General features: G+C 48.1%; 1 protein-coding gene across 1 annotated transcript in view; it reads right to left on the bottom strand.

Moving 5' to 3' along the window:
• Window positions 1-570: 570 nt before the first annotated feature.
• Window positions 571-25,706, bottom strand: part of ADD2 (adducin 2) — a 68,293-nt gene continuing 43,157 nt past the window's right edge. Inside the window, exons 2-15 of the mRNA XM_035120064.2 lie at window positions 25,348-25,558; window positions 23,503-23,638; window positions 21,237-21,388; window positions 19,859-19,939; window positions 18,628-18,777; window positions 17,206-17,349; window positions 16,493-16,591; window positions 13,790-13,966; window positions 12,609-12,860; window positions 11,316-11,435; window positions 10,818-10,907; window positions 8,490-8,646; window positions 6,946-7,062; window positions 571-2,201 (exon numbers count right to left, since the gene is read on the bottom strand). Coding sequence (XP_034975955.1) covers window positions 1,897-2,201; window positions 6,946-7,062; window positions 8,490-8,646; window positions 10,818-10,907; window positions 11,316-11,435; window positions 12,609-12,860; window positions 13,790-13,966; window positions 16,493-16,591; window positions 17,206-17,349; window positions 18,628-18,777; window positions 19,859-19,939; window positions 21,237-21,388; window positions 23,503-23,638; window positions 25,348-25,530 — 2,163 coding nt within the window. The 5' untranslated portion in view covers window positions 25,531-25,558 and the 3' untranslated portion in view covers window positions 571-1,896. The remainder of the gene's footprint in view (window positions 2,202-6,945; window positions 7,063-8,489; window positions 8,647-10,817; window positions 10,908-11,315; window positions 11,436-12,608; window positions 12,861-13,789; window positions 13,967-16,492; window positions 16,592-17,205; window positions 17,350-18,627; window positions 18,778-19,858; window positions 19,940-21,236; window positions 21,389-23,502; window positions 23,639-25,347; window positions 25,559-25,706) is intronic.

Here is a 25,706-nt window from a genome sequence, read left to right as displayed (position 1 = left end):
AGGGAAACACTAACAGCTCTAATTAACTTCGGTTGAAAAGCTGTATCTGTGTCCCAGCCAAGCATTGCGAGTGATGCTCAGATCACTTCTAAATGTTAATGCAGTAGAGAGAGCAGAGGCAGGCCATTTCTGTGCAGATCGATCCCTACACTCCGATCAAAGTGGCTCTCGAAAGCAATTTACAGCTGCAGCAAATTTTACAATCACTTGTGAAAACACCTCAAGCGTGATAAAATCCCTTAATAGTGCAGTAAGTGAGAAAATAATATTTTTGTAAGCTTTCCGTCGTATTATCCATTGTGATTACACAAGTGACATTGTCGGCAGTGTTTGTGGCTGTCTTGATAGCCCAGACAACCAAACTAGCACTTACGTGGCTGAAATGGAGTTATAGTAATACATATTTTCCTTAATGTAGTGCAGGTGGAACTTGGGGGAATCTTATTTATTTCCCACCAGGGCATCAGCATTTTACCAGCAGCTGGAGCAGAGAGAGGCCCCTCTAGATCGGATGGAGCTGCTGAGTGGCCACAGTTGACCATCTAAGTACAAGAAGCTACCTTAGATCAAGCCAGGTCCCTGATCCACCTCTCCAAGCTTCAGCAATTCCAACTGGCAACAGATCTCAGAGGCTTCATCAGGTGAGAGACCTCCTTTGGTCCTGTGACCTGGTGTCCTTTTCTCACCCAAGACACCTCAAATTGACCCCAGGATCATGTGCATGCAAAGCACATGCTCTACCCCCGAGGAGACGTGTGCGTGCGTGGGGATATTGCAGCCCATAAATCTAAGCGGGTTTCAATCCAGAACCAGTAGACAGTCCTCAAAACAAGGGAAATGATTCCATTTGTTAGCCTGGATTGTGAACCGGGGACCAGCCCGCTGCTCATTTTGAAGCCTGGGCAGAAAATCCACAGGGTATCCCCAGTACATTGAGAAGTTCTCCTGCACAAGCCCCATCAAAAAGAATATGAGAAGTGCAAGAGACTCACCATCCTCATGCACACCTCACAGCGACTTCCAATGAGGAAGAACTTCTTGGTGGATTGTGTCCCAGGGGTCAGCTCTGTTCTCTTCCCCTTTGCCAGCCTAATGCCACCTGCCCAACCTTGTTCCACCTGCATGGCAATCTGCTGATGCAGGGGGAGCCAGTACTTATATTAAAACACCCACCTTCCCCAAAGGCATTTAGTGTCACTCGTTCATATGGAAAATAGGCCCTTGGTGCTCAGCTGGCCCCTGGGTCAGATCCTTGCCCAAGAAATCCCACAGCCTTCTCCAAGGACTTCTCCGCAGCAGGAACAGCTTGTCTGCTTTAAAGTCCAGAGCAATTTCCGTCAGAGATTAATAGCGGCAATTGGGTCAAGCATCAAAATAATCAGTCCAACCTCCCGTTCCGCAGGTTCCCTGCTTCGGCAAGGGATCAGCCCTCGCCCCAGTCCACACCATTATTTCTGAAAGGGACCCGCTGTGTACTATAAAGCAGTCCATGGGAAACTTCCCCGTGTGGGCCTGACGTGGCTTGGGACGTTTGCGCTGTGACTCCCCGGAAGTGACTGGCATTCAGTGGCAAGCACCCTCTCTGTCCCAAAGGGAGCATTGAAAAGGACAGACTATCTTGGTTATAGCCTTGGATTCGTGGCCGGGAGGAGGGTTGTCTCACAAATCCTCAGAAAGCATTTCCTCACCTTCCCAAGCAAATCCCATTGGGGGGAAACATTCCGGGGTCCTCAGCCGTCCAAAGAGATGCCACCGTAAGGAGGAGTTTTCCTTGTGGTGGCAAGAGCAGAGGGAGTAGCGGAAGGTTAAGAGGAAGAAGAAAAGGAGGAGAGAGGAGGAGGAAGAGGAGGAGGAGGAGGAAGAAGAAGAGCAGGGAGAAGCACCCAGGAGAGGACCTCAAGACTCTGTCTTCTCTTTCTTTTTGCTCTTTTTCAGAAAGGACGGGGCCCGGAATTTCTTTTTCTTCTTTGAAGGAGACTTGGATGGGGATCCCTCAGGTGACACAGGTCCACTGGTGACCGTCTCTGTTTTGTCCTTGGGGGCATCGGTGTCTGCGTTGGTGGTCATCTGGCTCATTCCTTTGCTGAGCAGGTCCTCTATGTTTTGATCATCATCCTTGCCATTCACCACCACCGTGCCTGGGTCATCTGCCTTCTGGTCAGCTTCGGCAGGCGCCTGGCCACCGTCCGCTTTCTTCCCACCTTTCCAAAAGAAACAAGAAATGAGAGCTGAAAATTCAACCAATGTCGTCTTTGGAGTGATGCAAAACAAGTAGTTCAAGTGCGAGACATAGACGGGAGAGACCTGCTCAGCCAGGAGGCTTACTGGGTGACCTTGGGGCCAGTCCCTGTCTCTCATCCTGATCAACCTCACAGGGTTGTTCTGCAGAAAAGGGGCACAGGGGTGTGTGTGAAACAATAATAAAGGGCTAGAACAGATGGATGGCAAAATAATACGATTGGGAGTGAGGGGATGGAGAGAATAAATGAGGTGCATTCAGGAAAACAAACGCCAGTAACTAATAGTGCTTCCTTGCCAAAATGCAATTATTATTATTACTACTGTATTAAAATAAATAACTTTTTTACTGTTAAGAATGGCTACCAATAAAAATGTAACACTAGCGAACGTTAGAACTACAATGCATAATAACTGCCGTTCCTTTGGAGAGCCAATGGTGGTGCAATGGTTAGTGTGTTGGACTCTGACCTGGGAGAACCGGGTTCGAATCCCAACTCAGCCATGAAGCTTACTGGGCATGACCTTGAGCCAATCACTACCCCCTCGGCCTAACCTACCCCACAGGGTTGTTGTGAGTGTGAAATGGGGAGAGGGAGAACCATGTACACCACCTTGAGCTGCTTGGAAGAAAAGGTGGGCTATAAATGTAATGAACACATAAATAACTATTGAAATGCTTTGTACAGCAATAACCACCATGTCATTATCCAAATGGTGCCTGCTCCAAAGGCCTGCCTGAGCAAAGAGCTCTTGAGCGGATGCCTGAATGAACATTGGGATGGGGTGGGACAAGCTGGTCTCAATGGGAAGAGAGTTCCACACTTGGAGTGCTGCCACTGAGAAGAGCCTCCCCTGCAGATTACAAAAGCCTGGGGCTGGAGAGAGAAGAGGTGCTTCTTCAAGCAGCTGGGTCCAAGTGCCAACATCTTGGAACTGGTCCTGCTGCAGACATTGCAATGCTTTCATGATCAGTGTAATCAGATCCTATTGTACAGGCAGCAGGATTCTGCCCCACTTGAATGTCCCACACACTTTTCAAGGGAGCGCAGAGCAGTAATCCAAGCAGCAGGTTAGCAAAGCATGAACTACAGTGGGTAGGCTAGTCTCTAAAGGGCGGTAGGAGGGCCTGCTAGTGCTGGACATAGGGACTCCTAGCCGTGGAGGCCATGTGAGTCTCTGTCGACAGTTTGGAATCTAGGAACAGAGGAAGATAGGAAAGTGCCTTAGACTGAGTCAAACTGCTGGTCCATCAAGCTCACTATTGCCTGCACTGACTGGCAGCAGCTGTCCAGGATTTCAAGCAGGAGTCTCTCCCAGCCCTATTAGGAGATGCCATTTGAGGACTGAACCTGGGATCTTCTGCTTGCCCACTGAGCTGCGGCCTGGTTTGGAACAGGCCATTTAGAACAGGCCATTTCTTAGATCCAGGAGCCCTTACCCATACAGCTTCCACCTTACCAAGATCCTTCCTCAGTTTATTGGCCTTCGTGCAGCCCATATGGCCTCTTCAGATTAAGCCCTCTAGTTCTTTCCTATAGATGTTTAATAGCATATAGGTGTTAAACAGAGCTTTAAAGTGTGCCAAGTGCAATCTATAGGCACACATTTTCTATAACCCTTACAACAACCCTGTAAGGTAGGTTAGGTATATTGCAGATGGCATGGGGTTCAGGCTTAGGGATGGTGGCAAGCACTAAAGGAACCTAGAAAGTTCCCAGCGCATGTGAGATTTGAATATAATAATAATAATAATAATAATAATAATAATTAATTTATTTCTACCCCAGCCACTCTGGGCAGCTTCCAACAAAAGATTAAAAATACATTAAAACATCATTAAAAACTTCCCTAAACAGGGCTGCCATATAGTTGTTTATATCTTTGACATCTGATGGTAGGGCATTCCACAGGCCCTCTGCCTGGTTCCCTATAGCAGTGTTTCTCAACCTTTTTAGGGCCAAGGCACACTTGTTCCATGAAAAAAATCACGAGGCACACCACCATTAAAAAAGTTAAAAATTTTAACTCTGTGCCGCCCTATATTGACTATATAATTATGACTGTAAGAAACACTTGCCAATTGCTGTGTTGGTTGCAATCTCCTGTAATAAGGCTTCACAAGCCGCTGATTTCTCTGCCAGCACAATCCTTTGCTCAGCAAGTTTCAGGTTGAGCTCATCCAGCCAGCTTCTTTAAGTTTGTCTAAAACCACCCTCCCGTGGTGGTGGCTGTTGAGAGCTGCGCTCGCTCCGCGTCGTGACCCGGCCGGCTTCCTTTCCGGCGGGTTAGTGTTGTTTATTGGCGGCCACCAGGCACGTGACAATGCAAATCGCCCTTCTCGTCGCCGCACGTTGCGGCACACCAGCCAGTGTCTGTGCCGCGGAACAGCGGTTGAGAAACGCTGCCCTATAGCTTTGCTTCTCACTGTGAGGGAACCACCAGAAGGCCCTCGGAGCTGGACCTCAGTGTCCGGGCTGAACGATGGTGGAGAAGAATGGGCTTCCTGGTCTGTTCCTGGATCTCTTATGCTACTCCAGTTCTTGTACATATTCTGTCCTACATGTTACACTAAATATTTCTGCAATATGCCACAAAAACACGATGTATTGCAAAGAAAGCTTTGCTAATCAGCAGACCGCATATGATGCAGGGGAGCCGCTGCCCCAACCAGAGAGAGGTTTCTATACTGCTCCATCAACCCATTAGGAAAAGTCTTAACAATGATGAGAGCTGCAACAAAGTCCAACATTCAGTTCCATTCAGTACAAATTTCCTACATCTCCCCATTACAAATGTAGGCTGCAGTCCTCCATTAAAGCCCCCTTCCCTTCCCCTGAGCAGAATCAGAAACAGAGACGGGGGCAATTCAGAGAGGCTGTTCATCACGAATCCTCCAGTCCCATTCATCAGGATGCAATAAAAGAGGCCAAACCTACAACGATGGTTGCCACAGGTCCCCCATCCCTGGTTTATTATTATTGTTGTTATTATTATGTACCTATCGTTCACTCTAAGGTCCCAGCGTGGGTTAAAACATTGAAACCTTAAAGCTGTTTCAAACAACTTCCAATCACAAAGGAAAGGTGGGTCCTAAAAACTTACACTTCAAGTGTTAGAAGCCAGAGTAAAGAGGTGTATCTTCAAGATTCTCGGGCAACTGTTAAATGATGGTGCCAGACACACCTCTGGGGGCCACCACAAATAAAGCCCTCTCCTCCTGGGCCACCAGCACACCAAGCCTCTGAGGGCAGACAAACTACCAGGAGGCCCCTCTCTGCCTGTCATAGCACCCGAGGGGGACTGTAGGGAAGGAAGTCATCTTTCAGTTTTTTGGGGTCTGAGACATTTAGGGCTTTAAAGACATTTAATGTAAGCAGCTTAAATGGGGCCCAAACTGGCAACTAGAGCAGCTGTTTTGAAATGGGTTAAAAGAAATGTAAGGGAACCCCAGCCAGCAGTTTGGCAGCCCCTGTCTACACAGAGATTCTGGCAGAGGCTTTTCCTAACCATGCTTAGCCAAGACCCTGTTTAACTGGAGCTTTTGGGGTCTGATTCTGAAACTGCTAGCAAAGCTGAAGGCCTGCCACTGCCCTGTGGGCCCTCTTGGCATCATGCAACTGAGTCCATGTTTTACACACGTTTGCAGCTTCAAAAATAAAAGGGTTGCTCAGCCCTGAGATGCTGAAATGGAGGCTGGATTGAGGACCCCGTCCCTCCCCCCAGGAGCAGCTGAAAATTGAGAAAGCAGCCTCTCTATACTTACTAAAGTGACAAGTATTCAGAATCAGAGGGAACTCCTTTGATGAGAGCAACACATGGAAAGAGAAAGGAGACAGTGTGGAGACAAGCACACCAAACACAATGAGGCACAAATGAGACAATGCAGGGGAGGAGGCAAGCAACAACACTACAACACCCCCCCCCGGTAGCCACAAGAAGCCATGCCCGTCTCAGATCAGGGCCACACTTCCACTACACCCTTGAATAGGGCTGGGCATCACATCCTGGGGAGGGTAAGATTTCATAGCATCACAGAATTGTAGAGTTGGAAGGTTCCCCAGGGGTCATCTAGTCCAACCCCCTGCCATGCAGGAATTACATTGAAAGAATCTCTGACAGGTGGCCACCCAACCTCTTTTTAAGCACCTCCAAGGAAGGAGAGTCCACCAGAGCAGGGCAAGGAGGGAAGGCAGGCTGCTAGAATTAGCTAGTTGCTGCACATCTTGTTATCTTACAGGCACCAGTGGGTGGAGCTTTTCCCGCTGTGCCGCCCAGCCTTTGGGAATTGCACCCCGCCCCTCGATAAGACATCATTTGGGCATCTTTTAAAGACTCTCTTGTTCACCCAAGCATTTGCCAAAAATTAGTGCAGAGGAAACAGATGTACCAGGCCCACAGTTAGCAGGGACCCCAGGCTGAAATTCCATTATAAAGAAACAAAAAAGAAGCAAGTCTCGTATCTCCTAGACTCAGGTATGAAGCAAAAGGTATAGGTACTCTTCTAAGCAATTTTTGTGGGATGAGCTAGCCCGGTTGCTCCTGCCTTCCAGTCTTCTTAGCCACCCCCATTTCTCCAATCCTATTTAAAGCATCTAATCCAGTGGCCACCAGCTCATCTTGTTGCTGTGAGTTCCAAAGCCTAACCTTTCATGGTGTAAAGAGGCAGATGCTTGATTCTCAGAGCGCTACAAAGGCTTCCCTTACCTTCTGAAGTCTTGGGTGGGCTTTTCAACGGAGGCTTGGCTGGGCTCTGGACTGTGGGGTCTGCAGTCGACTCCAAAGGGGCCGTCACCTCTTCCTCCAGGCTTGTGTCTTTCTCATCTGGGAGGAGATGGGAATACAATGGAAGAAAGCATGTCTCAGGATGTCTGGATCTTCACAAGGATGGAGCAAATCCCCCCTCCCATCTCTACTAAACTGTTTCAGACACAGAGCTGAAGGTGACTGTCAGGTGTCCTTCTGGCTCCTTTGCAAGGAGAAGGTGGTCTTCCAATCCCTCAGGTCAGGGAGTTCAAAGGGAGGCGTCACAACTTGCTGGGGGCTGTGGTCATCGGCACAGGGGTCCAAAATTCTGCGCAGCCAAGGCAACATTTCAGGTGGCTTACCTACTACCGAGCCGGGTTTGAGGTCCTTGTATTGTACAAAGCCCTGAACATCTTAGGTCCAGGGTATCTCAGGGATCACCTGAGGCCCAGCTCAGTCACTGAGATCACCTGCAGGAGCATTGATTGTAGTTCCTGGAGTTGGTAAGGCTCCTTTGACAACAGCAAGTAACTGAGCCTTTAGTGCCATCAGCCCAGTCCTGTGGAACTTCCTGCCACTAGGGGATGAGTTTATGGAACCAAGGGATTGGTGGCCCTGAAAAGAGTTGGGAGCCACCGCCCTAAGGACGAACTATTTTTCACTCTGTGCTGACTATATAATAGGATAGTTATTATAATACATAATTCTATCTCTCCAGGATCAGAGCAAGGCAGTGGGCTTTTGACTGTGAGCAGGAGAGTCCTGTTATAGGATGGGGAGAGGTTGGTTTGGGTGTCATCTTTGGGTCCCCTCCAAGTCTGTGGTGCTATGTCTGTGAGATGGGATTCTGTAGGAAAATAAACGACTCACATGGTAAAAAATAAATGTGGAAAAAAATAAAAGTATCCCCCATGCCTGTGGCTCTAGCACACCACCTACAAATTCCTTGAAACCATCCATATCCCATCTTTCACAACTAATACTGCTTTTTTGTCTCTCTCAGCTGATGACACAGCATTAATCTCCCCAGAGTGTTTAAAGGTAAAGGGACCCCTGACCATTAGGTCCAGTCATGACCGACTCTGGGGCTGCGACGCTCATCTCACGTTATTGGCCGAGGGAGCCGGCGTACAGCTTCCAGGGCATGACTAAGCTGCTTCTGGCGAACCAGAGCAGCGCACGGAAACGTCGTTTATCTTCCCGCCAGAGCGGTACCTATTTATCTACTTGCATTTTGATGTGCTTTCGAACTGCTAGGTTGGCAGGAGCAGGGACCCAGCAACGGGAGCTCACCCCATCGCGGGGATTCGAACCACCGACCTTCAGATCAGCAAGCCCTAGGCTCTGTGGTTTAACCCACAGCGCCACCCGCATCCCATCCTCAGAGTGTTTATCAAGTGGCGTTAGTTGCTAATACCAAAGCAAGAGCTGTGGTCTTTCAACCCACTCATGTTTCTAGTTCTCAGCAGCAACCAGCCCCTGTGCTCCTGAACCATGATATTTACCATCGAGACCCAGTTTCTTTCTTTCCACTTCCTTCTTGTACTCCTCCAGCTCCTGGTCTGTCAGCTGACTGAAAGGGTTTGGTGGCTCCGGCTCCGGAGGAACCTCGTTGTGGGATACATCCTTCATCTCTCCATCTGCCAAGTGACTCTCTGTAGACTGCATTGGGAGACAAGAGTGAGGTAGCTATGGGGAAGCCTGCAGGCAGAACCATGGAGGCTGGAAAGCAGAAAGGTGCTCTGGGCCCATGGATCAATCCTATCATGCTTCTATCCCACCCTTTCTCGGTGGCTGCTCCTAACCTTTGGCACTCCCTTCCTAGTGGAGCTAGACTGGCTCCCTCCTCATTGTCCTTCTGCCAGCAGGTGAATAGCAGTTCACTCCGACAGGCCTTTGGCCCTTGTTTTTGAAGGGAAGGGCTTTAAATAGCACCGTCCTGTTTTTATTATTTGTATTTTAATAGTTGTCTTTTTTATATTGGTTAAATTCTATTGGAATTTAATTACTTTTTAACGGTGTTTTTAGCATTTTTTTTATTTTACCTGTGCTTTAATTTGTGCAAGCCATCTTGAGTCCTGGCCCATGAAAAAGGTGGGACATTGATAATGGTCTAAACCTCCACTGCAAAACATTTCGGCTAAATGGCAGGAAGAGTCTTTAAAGGTCATTATAAGATGGCACTGGATGCCCCTATGCCTTTCAAGACCTCGCTGTACTCTCTTGCCCTCATGCTTAAAGGCACATCCTTCCATGTGTGGTGGGAGCGTCCATTGCTTAAAGATTTCTGGACCCAATATCTTTCAATGTCATCCACCATTATAGCACTTATGGAACGCTTAACTCACCATTGGAGGGTGATAAAAGGATCAACCAGGAAGGTTGCATTTGACTCTGTTTGGTCTCAGTATATATTGTTTATTAACAATAGTATAGTAATCTCCCTTCCCCCTCAGTCATAGCAGCCCCTATGGAGAAATTATCTTAATGCTCTAGACTGAAGAGCATCCTGTGGATGTGAGCTTAATCTGGAATGTAAAGATTTTCCAAATCTGTTTTGATGCCATATGGATAATACAAGACTTGACATTTGTACATGTACTGTATTTGTCCTGGGAGACAACACTTTATGGTTAGTATTTTTTTTTTACGTCAATAACGTTTGCAAATAATAATAATAATAATAATAATAATAATAATAATAATAATAGTGAGGGGCCTTTTGTGGGACATTATTAGTCAAACTCATATTTTGTCAGATAAGCACATGAAGAGGCTGAGGTTCACAGAGCTTTCCTGTTAAATTTGCTAGCGAGAACTCTGTGACATCCCTTCCTTTGTTTGCTTTGGCAGGAAGCTGTAACACTACATACTTCCTTCCTGCCTGTGCATCTCTCTCTTTCCCTCGTGCCTCCAAGCTGACTACTCAGACAACATTTTGAACTTTTGTACTTTTGTAACTTAGTAGTTATAAACCTGCTACTGTAAACTGCTTCTTCTTTCTCTTCTTTGCAAAACAATGTGTGTGATTGCTATTTTTAAGGGAGAGAAAAGTAGTAATACAGTACTAGGGAAAATCCTATCTGCCTTAAAGCATCCTGGATTCTTGTCTGTAGAAGGTTAAATCAACTTTGTCTTAGCTTCCAAGTTTATTGCTGCAAAGGATGGTACTCCGCTGATCTCATAAATGTGAGCAAGGAAGGATAATAACTAAATAAAAACCCTCTCCTACTGCCTAAATCCATTCCTACACTTTTCAGTGCTAAATTCTTGATGGTGAAATTTAATTCCCAGTGAGATCAGGAAAGCCCAAACCTTTGAAATGAGCCTAAGTGGTCTAAGCGCTGGGATTCAGCCAAGGAGCCCATGAAGGAATTCTGCTAGCGCAACTGGACTTCCTCCTGCTATCCTCTTCCATGCACACACAATTGGCTCTTTGGGGGTCTGGAGACACCCCAGAACTGCAGGGTGCTGCTGGTGGTGAAGAGGACAGATCATTCTATCAGGCAAGCAGAAATGCTTGCACAAACAGAGGGATCTGCTTAGTGCTACGTTGAATCCCCCCCCCGATGTCTATAGAATAAATAAGTAAAATATGCTTGTCCTCATAACAGCCTGGTGAGATCAATGTAGTAGAGAAATTGTGTCTGATTTGGGGTCTCCCTCCCAGTGACGCTTATAGCACTGGAGCCAGCCCCCTCCAGGCGACATTCATTGGGATGTGTGTGTGGCTAGATCATCCTCCCAACTTTACAATTCAATGATGCTATGATTCTATTCCAGGACATTCCCTGTGGGTTTTTACACCGGGAGGCTCCCTGAATGACAAGTACCGGGCTCCTGCTTTTCTCTGCTATCACGCTGGCGAGCAACTGGGACTGGGGTCCGGCTGATTTCACATCCTGGCGGTTTTGTTCTCTAATCTGCAAGTGGAAACGAAGGAAAAGAGGAGGAGGTTTGTGGTCTGTGGGATTGACGCAATGCCCGTGAAGAAGAGAAAGCAATATGCAAAGTTTCTTGGTGCCATCAGGAGCTGGGAATCAGAACCAGGCTCCCTGTTACCAGCACTAATGGGATACCTGGCTGGAGTTCTGACCTAGTCCAGTGCATTGCAGGGGGTTGGACCAGGTGACTTCCAAGCCTACAATTCTGTGACTCTACACCACATTACATCAGCTCTGCCAATTGTATTTCTGCTAGGGAGAGAGGCTGCGGGGATTCTTCCCCAATACACAATTCCCAGGATTATTTTGGGGATGCCATAGCAACTGAGATGGTACCAAGAGAGATGGAAAGTGTCCCAAGAGCAAATGGGAAGGAGGTGGCTGTACCTTATTCCTCATTTCCAGAACCTCTTGTGGGTCTGTGTAGAGAGGCACAAATTGGTTTGGGTTTTCAATTCGGATTGGTGTTCCACTGCTGGTTTTCTCCACCTCGTCTGCTTTCATCCACTGGGCAGCGTGAAAAGTCAAGAGCAAATTGTAAGGGCAAAGGGAGGTCTGTTAAGGGTGGAGAAAGGTCACAGAGGGGTTCCTTAGCTGTGATTCTGGCATTGCAAGGGGTTGGACTGGATGATCTGCAAACCTGAGAGGCAAGATGGGATTTGGGGCTTCTGAATTCAAACTGATGAGTCAACTTTTGCATCCACACTGAGAAAGAGCCCAGATATGTAAGGCTACAGACATTCAGGTTCCTAATTAAGCAAGAAGAGCTTTTCAGATCATTGTGACCCCCATCTTCTCTCACTAACCTGCTGTCATGTGACTAGTCCTCATTCACTGTATAATCTGTCACTACTGAAGGTCACAACTCTATTACCTATATCCTGATTGTCACTGAAAACAGAAACGTATGTCCTCTGATTTTCTGAATAGTCAAAGGCAGAACTTTTCTTGAAATGAGTTAAATGGCCTGACTGAATTAAAACAGCTTTTCGAATCTTTGAACTCTCCCCCATGGTGAATATGTTTCATCCTCCTATACCAGCCAGTGGCTGCTACTGGGGGTGGAGGAACGGACGGACCTGGAGGAGTAGCCTCAGCACAAGAGGATAGAAGTTTGTCACACAAATAATGGGTCTCAGAAAAGGGCAACCAAAATTATCAAGGGGCTTGACTGACTCCCCTGTGAAGAAAAGTTGCAGTATTGGGGACTTTTTAGTGTAGGGAAAAGGCAAGTATGACAGAAGTTTATAAAATAGTGCATGGATAGAGAACAAGTTTTTATCCTTCTGTCATTCTGTATTCAGAACAGAGAAAAGAAAATTTAAAAATTCCTTTCAGTAGCATTTTAGAGACCAACTAAGTTTGTTATTGATATGAGCTTTTGTGTGCATGCACACTTCTTCAGATACCAGTCGTTCTTCACCCAGCACAATTAAACTATGGAACTGTAGGCGCTGTAACTCTCCAATGGTCTGACATCACCCCCAAAGGTGCACTCCTCGACTGTCTCCTGAGATAGTAGATGCCAACCAACCAACCAATTGTCCCCTAAATTTCTGCTGTAGCCAATTGGATGGGGGAAGAGGACCCTGCCTTTCTTTCAGCATGGAAAATGGTGGCCACTTCCCTTATCTGGAGCATTTCGCAGGGACAAGAGGCAGTGGATGGTGTTCTACTTACAGTGGTTTTGGTTCTGCTGGCGCTGCCTTGGCTTTCCTCGGCCACATTCACCCGCAGATAAGTGTTAGGTGTGTTCAGCCAGCGGGTCTTTTCCTTCTGCTGCTTCTGGGCATGCTGCCGGAGAGTTGAGATGGGGGCTACGTCCTCCTCAAACACAAAGGCCGTGACAGTGGCTGGGATCTCCACTTCACTCTTGTGCTTGGTTTTCTCCTGGACAAACGGATAGCGGTAGGCGTAGCCGGTCCGGTAGCCCTAGGAAGGAGAAAGAGGGTTCCCTGAAGGCTCCCCTGCATGCTGAGACAGAGGCAAAAGCTTAAGCAGCAAGGCCACTTGCCTTCTGCACAGAAACTACCTGCTGATGGAGAGCAGGATTTTCAATCCCCCAAACCCATCCCAAGTTTCTGACACAGTTGAAATAAAAAATAAAAAATTGTCCAGTAGACCAACTAAGTTTGTTCTTGGTATAAGCTTTCGTGTGCATGCACACTCTTCTACCAAGAGTCAATTGATAGCAGTTCTGATTTATGGGTTAATCATAAGCTAATGAGATACCTTAATGGGATCTGGCAGCTTACAAATACTCAGCTTGAAGTTATAAAATGGTAACCATTCATTGTTAGACAATTTCGGCAGACGGCATCCAGGAACTCATTGAATTAAATTAAGCTGGGGAAAGGTTTGCTAAAGCCAGGGTGGGGAACCTCAGTGGCCCTCAAGTCACTCTATGTGGCCCTTGGGTTTCTCCCCCCCACACCCCCTGCTGTGCCTTCTTTGCTTTGCCCTCTCCTGGAGTGCTTTTGCCTGGCTGGAATCATCTGTGGATTCTGATAATGCCGCTTGTTTGCCAGGAGGGAGGACAGGGAGGGGCGTGGGGGTGGGGGTGTCAAAGCTAGCCTGCTTACAGACTCATTGTTAAAACCGTGTTTATGGAAGACAATCTTCCTCGGCTACGAGTGATTGCCAGAGAAGAAGACTGTTCCAAGGTAACATCTGCATCAATTGCTCCACCCATTTTTGCCTCTTGCCCCACCCACTGCTGGCATGTGGGCCCCAGAAGGTTGCCCAGAAGGAAACACATCCCTCAGATGGGAAGAGGCTCCCCCACACTAGACAGAGAAAGTGAGGATGGGACGCATGTCCAGGAAAATGGGCACTGCTGCCACCTCCGCTTGCAAGCGCACCAGGTTGTCGAGCATCCTCATCAGGGCCTCGAACTCGTGCTCTCCCAGCCGGCTCTTCTGCATGGGTCCAAAGGTGCTGCCGGCCCATCGGACAGAGCCAACGTCATGGGGGCAGTGCTTCTCTCGCTCCAGAACTATCAGATTCTCTGCTCCGCCGGCACTGGACAAGGCCGAGATCTGGAAAGATGCAAACCACAAGAGAGGCCATTTATCCACATGTGGTGTCCATGCAAAATATCTGAGCGCCGAGAGAATATCTGGAGAATAATTCAGAGATAAAAAAGTGCAGGGGAGAACACTGAGGGCGGAAAAACAGTTGGGAGCCAATTTGTTGCAGCCCCAGCAGGAGCCCAAGGGTGCGGGGAGGGGGCCAAGACAGTTAACATCCTTTGGTCATCAAGAAAGTGTGGAAGCAGCCCATGCATTGCCACCCTTCCACCTGCAGATGGCGCTCATGGACTGGGCCTTGGCACATGGCTGACCTAGTTTTTTCCAGCTGAAGAAGTAGGCTGACGCTCAGAGGGGCAGACAATGGCACTGAACATCAAAGGCAGGAATTGCAGGAAGTCAAACCTGCCTCCCCCTCCCCCCCCCCCCCCCCCGGGCCTGGGGTTGCAGAGCTTATTAGTTCCTGACAAGTGTGGGCAGAGCTAGAAAGACAGAGAAGAGGGCCAAGGAATACAGTACCACCTGTGTAAATAATAATACAATTGATTAATTTATGGATTATGAAGCTTGACGTTCTATTCTTTAACTTTCAGCCTATGCAAAAAGGTAAACCTTACCAAATAAATTATGCAAAGCAAGAAAATGGGTGCAACATTTTTAATTTTTTGCAGACCTTAGCAGGAACCAGCTTGGAGGGAGTGCGAGTTTTTCCTTTCTTCTGAGATTCATCAGTATAGTATGGGGTAGGGATTTTCTTTAGGATCATGACTGGAGCATGGAGGGTTAAACTTCACACCCTTCCTGCCGTGGAAATAGTGCCCCTCTTGGCTTAATTGTTAATTAATTTATTTGTTACATTTATACCCCACCTTTCCCCGAAGGAGCTCAGAGTGGCATACATAGTTCTCCCCCTCCTCATTTTATCCTCAAAACAACCCTGAGAGGTAGGTTAGGTTACAGGGCCCTGTAATGTTGGGGCTGGTGGGCATAGCTGCCAAGTTATCCCTTTTTTTAAGGGATTTTCCCTTATGCTGAATAGGCTTCCTCGCGAGAAAAGGGAAAACTTGGCAGCTATGCTGGTGGGATCTGTAGTCCAAAATGCCTGGAGGGCACCAGGCTGGGGAAGGATGTTGTTCAACCAGCACTTTCCCCATCTTCAATGGCTCTTACCGTCCCCAAGCTGCAGATGCGAAGCTGAGCCTGAGAAAAGCAGGCTTTCCTAAAGCGTCCCAGAGAGTTCAGAACAGAAGCGTGATTTTCACTGGGGACTTCACAGTTGCCAGAAACCACTATACTCTGCCAAGTTTCACTCTGTAGCATGTTAGGTACACAATGTTCCTTCCATACCTCAAATTCTGAAGGAGAAAAACATCATTTCCCTGTGCCTAAAAATTTAATTATTGCAGCTGAAGCTACTAAGATGCTACTTGGTTGTAGCCAGCTAAGATCTACTCTGAGTAGATGCACCAAAATGAAGGAAACTACATCAGTTATGTCCACTAATTCCATGGGGTCTACTTGGAATGTGGCTAACATTGGAAATAAACCATTGCTAATTTAACAGGGGTATGTTCGTGTGTGTTGTATGTGTGACATATGTGTGTGAAGGCACAACCTTCATCTGCCCCAATTGCAACAAAACAGGTATCTCCCCTAACATTCTCTATAGCCAGAGCAGGTACTGCAACCTTCCAACAGTTTGACCTCACCCCCAATGGCGTACTCTTCCATTGTTTCCAAGACAGGTGGATGCCAACCAACATGCGTTAACCTATATACTATCAGTAATAACGGATACAAACTATCAATATTAATGGATATTGCTTACTTTAGAATGAATTTAAAATATTGTCAAATGAGTATTCTTAGAATGAATTATCTGGGTTGGTTGCCACCTTGTGAACTTAAATAAACTGGCATTAAACTGACTAGCATAGCTGCCAAGTCTCCCATTTTCCCCGGGAAATCCCTGTTTTTCCAGCTGTTCCTAGCTGAAAAAACGGATTTTTTTTGTTTCCCCACGGTTTATTCTGGCACGGCGGCGATTTTGGAACTGGGCGGAGCATGCTCAGAAGCGACTTTTGATGCTGCTTTGCCCAGTTCCAAAATGGCTGCAGTGCGACTTCTGGCGTGGTGGCCATTTTGGAACTGGGCAAAGCAGCATCAAAAGTCACTTCTGAGCATGCTCCGCCCAGTTCCAAAATGGCAGCAGCGCTACTTCCGGTCTGCTATTTCCGCCCGGTCCCTTATTTCTCTGACAGCAACTTGGCAGGTATGCTGACTAGAGTGATGATCCCCTGATGTGCATTTTTGCTCCTGTGTTGTTACTGTGGCTGCTTTGGGCATGCTTACATGGGGAAAGGACATACACAAATTGAAATGATAATGATATTAATAAGGATGGTGTCTCTAATACTGCCAAGGAGTTGGAATAGATGACCCTTTGAGTCCCTTCCAACTCTATAATTATAGGATGAGATAAAATGTGCCTGGTGACTAAAAGAAGGGGGTGGGTGGGTGTGCTCTGCTGCTCACCTGCACTTCACAGGCAGCCTGCAAATGGAAGATCTTATAGAAGGCTTCTTCCACCGTGTCTCCCAAGGCCACCACACCATGATTCCGCAACACAAGAACCTGCCAAGAGAAGGGAGGAGAAAGGGTCAGTGAAAATGGCGAAAGCCATAGGTGCTATTTTTCACACTGCCTCTTGCCCGAGGATTTCAAAAAGTCTGGCTAAGCCCTACTTCAGAGGTCTAGATCCCAAATGCCAGCTCCTCCACACTTCCGCATGTCCTGCCGTCCCCCCTGCCCCCACCAGGGAAACTGGCACTTTACCATTGAATCAGAGCAAACATCAGTCAGGTTTTCTGTGAATTGATGCTTCCTCTGGTTCGGTGTTAAAGAGAAGGTTTTCCCAGGGAAAGTTGTGAGGCAAACAGACAGAAAACCACTTGGACCCATGCGTAGAATGCATGGAGCAAGCAGAAACCCTCTTGCACCTGTGCTTTCTGGGCACAAAACAAGCAAAGTGTGGACAGTCCCAAAGGGCTGTTTGTGGAATGGACTCCCTCGGAAGGTGCTGGGTATTTTTAAACACAGCTTGGATGGCCACCTGTCTGGGATTCTTCAGTTGTGATTCCTGCACTGCAGGACCTTGGGGTTCCTTCCAACCCTACATTTTGTTGATTCTATGATGCACCATTGTGCCAGAGGATGCTGAAGCCTGAATGCTACCTCTCAGCCCTCACCTTGCAGGTGGGTCCTAGACACTTCTGCAACTCGATTCTATCTGCTTCTTCCTCCATCTCCCCATTGAAGTCAAAGTATACCATGTTCCCTGCCAGCAGTGCATCGTGGGAAATGGGCAAGAGGCCGTGCTTCATGGCAGACACCTGGGAAGGAAGAGAGAGCAGAGACAGAGAGGCAAAGATGAGCAGGTAGAGCCATCCCTTGCCTTTCCATTGATGTATCTACACTGTGCCTTGAATGGGCAACAGAGGTGGACCTGGCCTTTGCACAGTGGATTATATCCCAGGCATGCCAGAGTCAGATATTTCTTTGCCTGCATTTCTCCACCCCCCCTTCCAGGCAAGCAAGAGGCATCCTAGTGCAAGGGCACCTTCCAGCCAGCCAAAAGCACTTGGTGGCAAGAAGTGCCTTTTGCCAACTGCAGTTGCTTCAACAGTTGAGAAACACCCGGGCTTTATTTGGGGACCTCCTGGCCAGAGGACACAGTCCTTTGCAGTTTTCCCAATGGCTGCAAAACAGTGCAAGAGTCCTATATCCATCCAGCTCCTTCAGGGAGGTGGAATCAACCAGCCAATCTACTTAAGGCTTCTTCAGCTCTTTGCAGAGACTACAGCCCCCATAGCTGCCTCAGAAGCTGTCCAAGGTCCTGATCTTGACTGAGCCTAGACTTTGACTGGACTCTTGCCTGATTCCTGGCTATAGAACCAGGTGCAGGGATTCTGTTCCTCTTCCCTGTCTCATTTGCTGCTTTGTGGTTTCCTCTAAACATCTCATTTCTCTTCTCTTGTCACCTCTGCTGCCTTATTGCCTCCTTGGCGTACAGCTGGCGAGGATTCCCCCTAAAACTCAGAGCCAGTGCATTGTTAAACTATGGAACTCCCCCCCACAGGAGGCAGTGGTGACCACCAACTTGGATGGCTTTAAAAGAGGATGGGACAAGTTCATGGAGGAGTCGAGGACTATTGGTGGCTACGAGCCATGGTGGCTGGGCTCTGCCTCAAAAGTTGGAGGCAGTTGCTGGAAACCACAGGAGGGGAGAGCACTCTTGAGTTTGAATCCTGTTTGCTGGTTTCCCAGAGGTGTCTGGTTGGCCCCTGTGAGGACAAGATGCTGGGCTGGATCTGGCCATTGGCCTGATGCAGCAGGTGCTTCTGATGTTCTTATCTGAATAATGCCCTGGTTTACATGATTCCTTCCAGTGTTGGGCATCCGGGATACTGTGAAACTGGGTCCCCCCCCCCATTCAGAGTCTCCTGGAGTCTCTGCAGTGCACAAGGAGGGATGGAGCGGCTAAGCTGTTCCAAGCTTAATGCTCTTCTATAAATCAGCCTCGGAGCAGCCAGCCCAAATGTCTGGGCAGGAGGCTCTGTCTGCTGTTTCTGGTTGCTCTGTCAGCAAGACGAATGGACGGTGTTCCTTACTGCGGCAGTGGCTGGCGTGTGCAAATGGATGATGCATCTCACGTCTGGTCTGGCCGCATAGATGGCAGAGTGCAGGCTGAACCTACGGGTATCCACTGAGAAGCTGGTGCTGCCTGCCTCCACCACTTCTCCCAGGATGTTCACTTTAACCTGCAGGGCAAAAGAAAAGGGGGAAGCACAAATGGGTGAGAAGTGTGGGGTGCTGAATTGCACCCTAAAGGTGATGCCTGGGTGGCAGCTTCCTTTTGGGGATAGACGTGGTAGGAGATGCAGTCTTTCCCAAACCAGGTGGCAAGCTAGGTTGGCATGTGCCATGATGAATACATTATTGACAATATTCAAGGCTCATGGCAATCCAGCTACAATCCTCTCACGAGGGAGTCTGCCTGCTGCATCTCTGCATGAGTTACTGCTTTGGTTTTGTGAGCTTCCAATAATACCCACTGTGAATGAGTGAGCCAGTTGCACCTCACGCAGAGACACAGTGGAGCTTCTCAACCTCGCTGGAGGCTGACTCTTCCACTTCTGCATAAGTTACTCTTCCAGACTTGCAAACTTCCACTCAGGTCTAGAGATGCGGCAGAAGTCTCTGCCATCAGATGCTCTGCTTGTTGTATCTTTGTGTGAGTCATTGATCTGCGAGTGCCACCTGGCTGGGCAGAGGAAAGCCCAAGGCAGTGACTTTGCAGAAATACAGAGGACTGGATTTCCCCCCCTTCCCCCCAAAGGACAGGCAATTCTTACCCTTACCCATTCTAAGAAGAAATCTTTTCAGTCACAAGAGTGACAGGTACTTCCCATTTTATTTCAGATCCAGAGTGTGCCCCGTTATCAGAATTCTGCACTTTCTCATTTTATCCCCTCTCAACCCACACCTGGTCCCAGCAATCCTTTGCACATCGGACAGCAAAATATGAAACAGAGACCTCACCCTTCCAAGCCACTCTGCAGTTGGTGATTCCTTGGGTTTTTATAAGGCTTACACTAGCCTCTTCCAACCTCCAGGTATTTTAGTCTCCAATTCCTATCAGCTGACCAAGTCATTTCCCCTCCATGATGCCAAGGGAACTGGGGCAAAGACTGATCCCCATGCCTCTCATGATGTGTTGTCTGACCCTCAAGGGAGATGTTGCACTTATTTATTAATAATGCCTTCAGCGTGAAGATGCTCAAACCCTCAAGTTAGCCAGTTGTGGAAATGGAGAGAGGGAGAGGGGTCTTGTGTGCTCACCAGGCTAGAAGCTGTAACTTCAGGACAGGAAAGGCCCACAGGGCAAATCAGGAAGTGGTCCTGTTCTTTGCTGACTCTCAGCTGTGAAAGGAAGACAAGAAGAGAATGGTGAGCGCAAGTCTCCATTTCCTTGGCCTCCTTCTTCCCTAGGGAAATTAAGGTCAGAAGGCTCTTCCATTCATTTCATTATTTCCTCCTGAGTCTTCATCCACCTTTAAGACACCGTTTATTTCTGCCATTTCTTACTATAAGAACCCAGGATGGCTTATGACAATATAATTTACTGTTATAAAAACAGATAAAACAATTACAGGTATAAAAGCAAGTAAAACTTTTCCAGTCAGCTCAGTACAGTGTAATATATGCCAAAAAGGTGGGTCCCACAAAACAAAAAACAAAACAAAACACACCCTAATTGCAAAGAGTGAAGAGGCCTGTCTTCTTCAGCATCTGGTGAAACCTATACCATGAAGATGGTAGAAACACCTCTATGGAGAGGGAGGTCCATAGTTTAGGGGAGGTCCTCTCCTGAGCTGCCATTTCTCCCACACTTCTGAGGGTGGCGGAACATCCAAGACGGTCAAGCAGAGATGGAGACCATCTTTCAGATATTTGGGGCCTAAGCCACTCAGGGCTTTAAATACTGTTACACGTCACCACAATCTTTGAGTGTTGAAAGACTGGCTCCAGAGGTTCCAGGCACTTACGTTCCTTGGAATGAAGGTCAGCAAAGACTGTGATGTCTTTAAGATAATCTGGTTTTATTTACACATGCATACAACCTGAGCATAAGGTGGAAGAGCTCGCAGCATCAGCACCCAACAGATTTTGCTTCTCTATTAGTCACGGCTCTGGATCCAGCACAGAGCAAGCAGGTCTCTGTGTCTCCAGCTTCCAGCCTGCTCCCATCTCAGCCCTTTCACACACACTCTGGCTATTGAAGCTAGGTGAGGAGGGTGGAGGAAAGAGGGAGCTTAGCCTGGAGGGCCACATCACTTAGCTGTAGCTTTTGCACCCTAGCTCATTCTTTTGGGATGCTGATGAAGCCTGTTAAGGTCAATATCTTAAAAAGAAACTTGTCTGACCAGGTCAGCAACCACCTGTTAGATTTTAACCCTCACTGGGTAAAGGAGCCCAAGAATTAGAAGGGACTCAGGACATCATCCAAACTGACCCCACCAAACACACAACAATATCATTGCAAGGACCTTCTTGGACCTGGAAACAAACTGCCGCACCGTTGACTTGAGCCAAAGGGGATAAAGTGGGTATTGACCAAGAAAAAGGAGGTTTCAAGGCGACTTGTTTCTTGTTTCCTGGCCACTGAAGGAGCCCCTGAGCAAAGTGGGTGGTGGGTGGCAGGGAAGGGATCCCTCACCGTGACGCAGGTGCTGCTGAGCTGCGCCCAGCCATAGAGATCCAGCAGCCGGTGGACGCTGCTGACTTTGCAGCGCATGAGCCTCTCCCCTTTGGCGAAGGACGTGGAGTCAATGCCCTGGAGGTCGTTGATGGGGGTCACCATGGAGAGGTCTGTGGGAAAGCACACAGGAGGGGTCAGCTGGTTAAACAAACACAATCAAGGCATCACTGGAGCTGGGCGATTTGCATGTTCCACCCATGGCTCTCACTTTCCTGCATTCCTTGTGGGTGATTTAATTTTCTATTTGAAACAGAGTTGGGGAACCTATTTGATGCCACAGGACACCTTCTTATCCAGATAGGCCTTGCAGACCAAATTTGACAGGTGGGTGGGAAATTGCCTGATGTCACAATGATGCCAGATTCAATGTGGTTTGAAGTTCTGAAATTGGGACTTCAAAGCACCATTTAAGGTACTGCTAAAATGACCCCCCCCCGTTCTTTGATTATGAATCAGGAAGAACATTTGAAGAGCCTGCTTGGTCAGGCCAATGGCCCATCTAGTCCAGCATCCTGTTCTCACATTGCTGCCTCTGACCATGAAAGCAGAGCATAGCCATTGTGGCTCATAGCTATCAATAGTCCTCTCCTATATGACGTTGTCTAATCCTGTTTTAAAGCCATGCAAGTTGGTGGCCATCACTGCCTCCTGTGGGAGTGAGTTCCATAGTTTAACTCTGTGCTGTGTGAAGGAGGACTTTCCTTAATCTGTCTTGAAGGAGTTGGCATCAGCTGCCCTGCTAAAATGGAGGGGGAAAGCTTCAATTTAGCTGGCGACTTGATGCAAGTGACTTTCTGAATCAGGAAGTCACTGCATGGAATCTGGTCAAACTGAACAGGGCTCAACCCCATCCCCTGCCCCACTTGTCAGCTGGTGAGCAGGGAGTTAAATCCTGCTGCTTTGGTTACATGAGCCTGTTCCTGGCTGGAAACAGGCATGGGCAGCCAATGCAGGATTTAATCCTGACCTTCTGGTCCATCAGCTGACCTTACAACCACTTGGCTAGGCCAAACCAGCAATTCCTCCTACCATTTCAGGACAAAACCTCACTGGCCGTCAAGTATCTCAAGGGACAGGATGGAGAGAGAGGGAGGCGGCTAGGTATTGTGGCTGGGGTGGAGGTAGCTGCAGAATGAAGAACTGGATCCCTTTTGGGGCTGGAGGCTCATGTGTCAGGTGGGTGGGGTTCTGCAGAAGTGAATGCTAGGAGCAATGTGTGGGTCCGCCAAATTCGAAACAAGGTTGAAAGGGGGGGGGGGCGTCCCATGAGAAGGCCAGGTCAGGGTACAGTGTGGGGCAAAAGGCTGAGCACAGCCAGGCCTTGCTGTAGCCGTTGGGGCCACATTCACACCTGTGAGGGACAGAGGATATTGCGAAGTCCCTCCCCTCCTGAGTTCAAGCCCATCCCCGAGCACAGGGGAAAGCAGAGAGAGTTCCGATTCCAGTGGGGAAGCAGGAAGTCGTGTCCGAGGCTCAGGCAAGGTAGCGGAGCCAGGGTCCCAGGTGGGACAGGAAGGGGCAAATAAGGGGGGGGGAGACCCATCCCCCCAACTCCGGAATTGCGCAGAAAGAGGAGAGGAAAGAGGATGGGTCTACCAAAGCTTTTGTGTTGGAGAAAGACGCGCCAAAAGCCATTCGGAGGTTCTGAACCTGACTGAACACATCGCTCCGTGTAAATAGCAATGACTTCAGTACTGTAAATACGCAGCACCAATAAAAGAATAAAATGCAGAGCTGGGTAGAGTCGTTACTCTGAAGTAGTCCGCTCCGGCCACTGTGACAACACCATACATTTAAAGCACTGTGACACCACTTTAAACAGTCACAGCTCCCCCCCCCCCAAAAAAATTATAGGAGACCCCTTCTCTATTCCCCTCCCAGAGCTACCGTTCTCCGTGGAGAGGGGCTGATTATTAGACCACTCTAGGAATTGTAGTTCTGGGAGGGGAAAAGGGGTCTCTTCACAGTGCTCAGCACCATATATATTCTATGGGGGAAGCCGTAGGTGTTTAAAAAGTGGTATGATATTCCTTCAGATGTAATGGTGTGAATGTCACCTGTGTGGTGACCAGGAGGTTTGTGTTTATGGGATGCGCAGGCAGATTTGTAAGCAGGAGGAGGGAGGGAAGGAGGGAGGGAGGGAGGGAGGGAGGAGGAAAGGGGCACAGGAGACGGAGAAAGTGCTTTGGCACCAGACTCATTCATACAAGAGATGCCAACTTACTCAAGGGCGAAGGCGGGAAGACGGAAGGGGCAGTGCTGGCCATGAAGTCTGCAATCTGCCGGAGGGCCCAGATATTGGAGTTGTTTCCTTTCTTCATTTGCTCCTGGATGAGGCTCTCCAGCTCCTCCCTGAAAGACTGGGGTGGGGGAAACCCACAGAGACCCTGAATGATCCAGGCTGCAGCAGCTCTGAGTCCTCCTCCTCTATACCCTTCAAACTCTGACATTTGTTTGCTCAAGAATGACCACTTCATTCATTTGGATATTCAGGAACCAGAGAGATACCCTTTCATCTGCCCAGGAAGACTCTCTGGCTGATCTGAAGGGAGACTTCATTGTAAAACCACTGCAGGGCAGGCCCATCTATGAGAAGTGGTGGCAGCATTGCCACTGGTTTTTTTTTGGCAAGATCTTGTGAGATCTCACTCACATACTGCAAGATCTCACCAGAACCAACCTCTGCTCAGCTAGGTAAGGGATGTTTTGGCAGCAGGGCAGCGTAGCATTTCCTGTTTCACCTCAAATTGTGAAATGGGGTGAATCATCCCTGAACCACTGAATGACTCTGGATTCAATCACAGTAATGGCTTCCTATCCCACTGCAGCTGTTAATTAACTTCACAGTGCTGGGATCATTGTTAATCTTTAAGGTACCCACATAATTTGGGAAAATGAGAAGTGGAATTCTAACATTTATTGGTTTCTATAGCCGTGTGTGTGTGTGGTAAAAGGGGGGGGGGTTCCTATTGCCAGGAGTCAGAAACCCTTATCGATCAACTGCGAATCACTCGGGAGATCAACTAGTACAGCGTTTCTCAACCACTGTTCCACGGCACACTAGTGTGCTGCGAGACGCTGGCTGGTGTGCCGCGACGTGCGGCGACGAGAAGGGCGATTTGCATTGTCACGTGCCTGGCGGCCGCCAATAAACAACACTGACCCACCGGAAAGCAATATTTCTCCTCCTCTTTCCCAAAGCTCAGTGCAAACGAGCCTGGCGGCCGCCAATACACAACACTCACCCGCCGGAAAGCAATATTTGGCAAGTGTTTCTTACAGTCATAATTATAATATAGGGCGGCACAGAGTTAAATTTTTTAACTTTTTTAATGGTGGTGTGCCTCGTGATTTTTTTCACGGAACAAGTGTGCTGTGGCCCAAAAAAGGTTGAGAAACACTGAACTAGTAGACCCAAATATGCACAGGTCCTGAATCAAGCGCAGGAGGAAAGTTTGAACAAAAGAATGTAAGAAGAGCCTGTTGGATCAGGTCAAGGGCCCTTCTCTTCCAGCATCCTGTTCTCAAATTACCCCATTACCCACCTCTGTTCTAAAGGGGACCACCCAAAAAGTATTTGGGGCACCTGTAGTTAGTGCCGGATATACGTATAAGCTAAACAAGCTATAGCTTAGGACCCCACTCTCTTGGGGCTCCCCCAAAAATGTAAAGGGGGAAAAATTCAACAATTACTTTGATAAAATACATATTTTGTTATGTGCAAATGGCTTTAGATACCTATTAGGTCTATAAATTACCATATAGCATATATTCAACAACAACAACAACAACAACAACAGCGGCAATTTGTTGTTGACAAAGGACAGTTGGACATATAAAGGGCCCCATTACCTTCAGTAGCTTAGGGCCTCATCAAAGCTAAATCCAGCCCTGCCTGTAGCCCAGAGTAGGTCATGTGGCCCTGCCTCAAGGTCAGACATGCTCAACAGCTTAAGCACCAGCTGAGCTCTGCTGTTTCTGAGGGGAATGGCTTTTGCCTTGCTGCACAATGTCGTCGTCCCCCGTCTTGTCAAATCTGGCTTGAACCATTGAGGTGGGTCATACTCACAGGGCTTTGCAGAATCATGGTGACCCTTTTCTTCTGCTCCATCAGGTTGAAGTCTTGGCGCAGGTCGGCAGCCATGTTCCTGATGCGCAGGTACTCAGGGTCATCTTCTGAGAACCGGTCGAAGTAATGCTGGCTTTGGGTGGGGAGGGAGGAGACCTCCTCGGGGATGGTCTCGCTGCTCATTTTGGATTTTCTGGTCTACTTTGGGGGCCTGCACAAACAAAGATGGAAAGGCCAATTGCATCCTCTCTCTCTCTCTCTAAAATCCTAGAACCATAGAAGTGCAGAGCTGCAAGGGACTCCCGAGGGTCATCTAGTCCAAATGTCTGCAATGCAGGAATCACAATCAAACTATCCCT

The sequence above is a fragment of the Zootoca vivipara genome, chromosome 6 (genome assembly GCF_963506605.1).
Source record: "Zootoca vivipara chromosome 6, rZooViv1.1, whole genome shotgun sequence".
NCBI lineage: Eukaryota > Metazoa > Chordata > Lepidosauria > Squamata > Lacertidae > Zootoca > Zootoca vivipara.
This window is presented reverse-complemented; position numbering and strand designations above follow the sequence as displayed.